Source organism: Egretta garzetta, unplaced genomic scaffold, assembly GCF_000687185.1.
Source record: "Egretta garzetta isolate BGI_Z169 unplaced genomic scaffold, ASM68718v1 scaffold215, whole genome shotgun sequence".
In the NCBI taxonomy this organism is placed as follows: domain Eukaryota; kingdom Metazoa; phylum Chordata; class Aves; order Pelecaniformes; family Ardeidae; genus Egretta; species Egretta garzetta.
This window is the reverse complement of record NW_009259719.1, coordinates 2,632,829-2,636,896: the sequence shown is the minus strand read 5'-3', so window position 1 is coordinate 2,636,896 and position 4,068 is coordinate 2,632,829. Positions and strand designations below refer to the sequence as shown.

Here is a 4,068-nt window from a genome sequence, read left to right as displayed (position 1 = left end):
AGCAGTGTTTGCTAGGACTTGTTCTGCAGCATGACTATTGGCATGTTTGGTGTTCAGCTCACTGTTTAACTTTGGAGAAAAGCATGAGGCAGAAGTGGAAGTGTGGGAGCTGCGTTTCTAACCACAGTGTGCTGGCATTTGAGTGGGGGCTGCTTGTTGTTCACCTTCCAGTATAGGCCTGTGCTGGAAAACAAGGAGGAGCTTTGGAGGCACCTGCAATCCTTAATTGACCCAGATGTTCAGGCATTACTGAGCTATGCGGTGTGTAGACTACTCTCCTATAGGAAGGAATATTCCTGCAGGAGCACCTCTGACTTCTTTAAATACGGAGGATTATGAGGCACACCTTAGTTTCACAGAGGAGTGTTTGGTGTCACTTAAGAGCTCAGTGTTCTGGGAATTGACCCGTATGCCTGTAAGCAGCAGTAGGTAATGAGCTGAATGAGTGGCTGCAGCATGAATTGTAACTTGACTTTGGAGGTCTTGGCTGCAGCTTTCCTAATCTCACTAAAATTCCTCATTCTTACATTCCTGGTGGAAAAGCTCAAATCTAAACTGAAGGAATTTTCCATTTCCTCTGTGCCTTGGAGTTCCATAGATGCTGATGGGTCTGTTGTTAGCAGTTTCTGTAACTACGCAAGAGCAATTTTAAGAGAGTACTATGTCATCTTGTAAAAGCTTTCCGTAGCGTTTTTTTTTTAATTTCCCCTTCAAGGCTTTGAGTCAGTATTAGCAGCAATTTTAACTATTCCTTTTCTTTTGCCTTGTATGTGTTTGTATGTGCAGGTCTACCAGGCAGGCACTGGCCAGCTCATGTTCATGAATAAATACCACGGAAGAAAACTCTCAGTCCAAGGATTTAAAGAAGCACTTTACCAGTTCTTTCATAACGGCAAATACTTACGCAGGGAACTCTTTGAATCTGTTATTAAAAAACTGACTGAACTCAAGTCTGTCCTAGAGAAGCAGGAGTCTTACCGCTTCTATTCGAGCTCCTTGCTGATCATTTACGACGGAAAGGAAAGGCAGGAAGTTGCTGTCGACTCGGACCCAGAGGACTTAGAGGACCTTTCAGAGGAGTCTTCAGATGAGTCGGCAGGAGCGTACGCCTACAAGCCAACAGCTAGTACTGTTGATGTCCGAATGATAGACTTTGCCCACACAACCTGCAAGTACTATGGAGAAGATAGTGTGGTGCATGAGGGCCAAGACACGGGTTATGTTTTTGGACTTCAGAATTTAATAGATATTATTAAAGAAATAAGAGACGAAAGTAGTGAATAAACAGTGTGAATGCACATCAGTAGAAAGCACTATTGTGACTCTTGGTATTCCAAAATTATTGGCCACTTTCTGGTGGTAGGAATCTTTACAGGCTCTGCAGGCATGGTCCTGTCAGAGTCAGACTTGTTCAGAGGGCATTTACTTATATTGGTGCTGGACCTAGCACTGGCAAAACTTGGTATCCTTATTTATTTTAACTTTCTTAAACATTCCATATTTGATTACTCAGATACCTCTGTTATCCCTGTGTGTATACGTTCCAATAAAATTCTTTTTGTTCATTGTAAGTGATGCTTCTGTTGTTGCTGGTGGCTGAGGAAGAGGTGAAGCTTGGGGAGATCTCTGGTGGTGCAATGCAAAAGCAGCGTATGAACAGCAAGGCGAGACCGCCTGTGCCTGTGGCACATCTGCTCTGGGCATCCTGTCGGGAGTGATGAGCAAGCCCAACAGGGCCACTGGGCTGGCCAGGGGCGGGAGCAGCTGCCCTCTGAGGAGAGACCGAGGCAACAGGGCCTATGCAGACTGGGGAAAAGACATCTCAGGGGGACCGAACGGCAGGAGGTGGGATGAGGGACGTCCAGAGGTCCCTTCCAACCAGAATGGTTGTATGGCTTTGATAGGTGAGAACTTTTCTCTTAAAGTCTCCACCAACCTATGTCCTGTTTCAGGGTCTTGTAAAACAGATCTCATGCTGTGTAACCCATTTCTACAGAGCTATTGACGCTTTTAAGTGAAGCTGAACCATGATGTGCGTAAGAAACTCCCCTGGTTGCTCCTGTAGGAGAGCTGCAGAGCCTGAAAGGTGTCCTAAGCAGCTTAAAGTCTTACTTGGGACAAATAGATGGGAAGGAAGTGTCAGAAAGTGAGAGGGCAGTGAATAACTGAAATAAAGATAATGGAGTAACTGCAAACCGCTGGTTCTTCTTTTCAGGGGAACATTTATTTAACCATTTTTAGGTAAATGAGTTCACCCCTTGTAAAGTTTCTAAGTCATCATGATAGCGCAGAGGAAAACTGGGTGTGGAAGTGCTGAGGGAAGCGTGGGAATGCTGTTGCTTGTTACAGTTGCTCAGGATGAAGCAGCAAGTTCATGTGGAAATGAAGAGTTTGGGGAGGTGGGTGATGCTGGGGTCATCTCCCCAGCCCATCCTTTGGCTTCTGGCAGGTGCAGCTGGGAGAGGTGGGGTGTAAGGGGGGCTGCAGAGCTGCTGCTGGCGGGTCACCCTCTTCCATCAGCCATAGCCCTGCTGCTTTAGTTGCAGCTTTAGTTTCATATTCCCCGGCTGTTTCTATGGGGTTCTCCTGACCAAAGTCTTCTGGATGGCTGTCCTGTCTGCTTTTGTACTTTTTGAAGAGGTTTTTTACCTTTGCTGTACACCAGTCTGTGGTTGCTTGCCTGTGTGTGTTCCATAGTGTTCAGGCACAAACTGATGTCAATATCAAATGGGTATTTTTACATCTTGCAGTCTCCTTGCTATTTTATGTCTGCGCATTAGGGATTTCCTCGAGGTAGGTTTGTCCATCCTTAACTTGCCAGTTGTTGCTGCTTCATGCGTCTCCGGTGCTGGGTGCTGCTGACGAGGGCCTGGTGAGCTGCCCCAGTGCTGCTCCTGGCGCTGGCGGTAAAAAGCCTTGCGAGGGAGGATGGGGCTGTTTATTCTGGCACTTTCAATTGCAAAATGCTTTGGGACGGGATCAGGGCCACCTCCTGCCTGCTGGCCCCGGGATGTGTCGTAGCTGTGAGTCAGTGCCTGGAACACGGAGAGGGGTTGTGGCTGAAACGTGAGCTTTCCTTTTCGGTTCTGCTTCGGATGCGATGCCCTCTGCTAATGAGCTAATGATGAGCCTCTTGGCAGGCCCTGTGGCTGCCTGTCACTGGTGCTGCGTATAAATAAGCCTGCCTGTGCAGATTCATCTGATACACGGTTTGACTTTGTAGTCTGAAATTAGCAGGGATAAAGTCCTCTAATGTACTTGTGTTACGTAGGAACTCTGGAGGGAATTCATAAAATCCGATGAGAACAATCGCATTTGCTCTGATGCAAGCTGCCTCCAGAACAAGTCCTCTTTGTTTTGCTGCCTGCAGACAGAGCCCTGGGTACAGGCAGGGAGCTGCCCTTTCAGTAATGCTGCCAGCGGAGTAAGCTTGGGTCTAGACCTGGTCTTAGACCAGTATGGTGTCAGCACCCAGACCTGCAGCAGTTGGGGGTGCATTTATAATAATAAAACCCCAGGTAGAAGTGCTGCTGCTGTAGGAAGGCTGGGGGACTAAACCTCGCCCCTGCGGGCCCTGGCCTGCGCTGCTGAAATCCTTTTGCCAATATTGTCTGAGGATTAGTGGGGGCTGTGCCAGGGCTGCAAAGCAACAACAAGGTGGTTGGGAAATGACCTTTTTTATTAGTTGCTTTAAAAGCTGCAAGAGCAAAATGTCAGGAGGAAAAAAATGTCCCTCACCTGCACGTTGATCTAAACCACAGGCATCCTGGCCCAGATGCGGTCCTCAAGGGTTAAAGAGGGGGCGACCCAGATGGCAAGTCGCTCTGAATGGCATATTATCTTGCAAAGTTCAAGAGCAGGTTTGTTTTGCTTCCATGCTGCTCTGCACAAATCCCTCCGAGCAATTCCTTGTGTTTGTGGAAAGGCAATTGCGTAAGGGCCAGCCTGGGACATGCTGGGGTGGGAGCAGGGCTCCTGCAGTCCCCCCACGCCTGCGAGCAGCTGCCTGTCACCCCTGCGCCTGGGCTTCTTGGAGAACAGGATTAGGACGAGCAGGTTATAGGTTTG

At 48.1% G+C, this 4,068-nt stretch overlaps 1 protein-coding gene across 1 annotated transcript in view; it reads left to right on the top strand.

The window, feature by feature from the left end:
- IP6K2 (inositol hexakisphosphate kinase 2) overlaps positions 1–1,534 on the top strand; it is a 7,703-nt gene extending 6,169 nt beyond the window's left edge. The window contains exon 5 of the mRNA XM_009639315.2: positions 787–1,534. Coding sequence (XP_009637610.1) covers positions 787–1,284 — 498 coding nt within the window. The 3' untranslated portion in view covers positions 1,285–1,534. The remainder of the gene's footprint in view (positions 1–786) is intronic.
- The last annotated feature ends 2,534 nt before the right edge of the window (positions 1,535–4,068 follow it).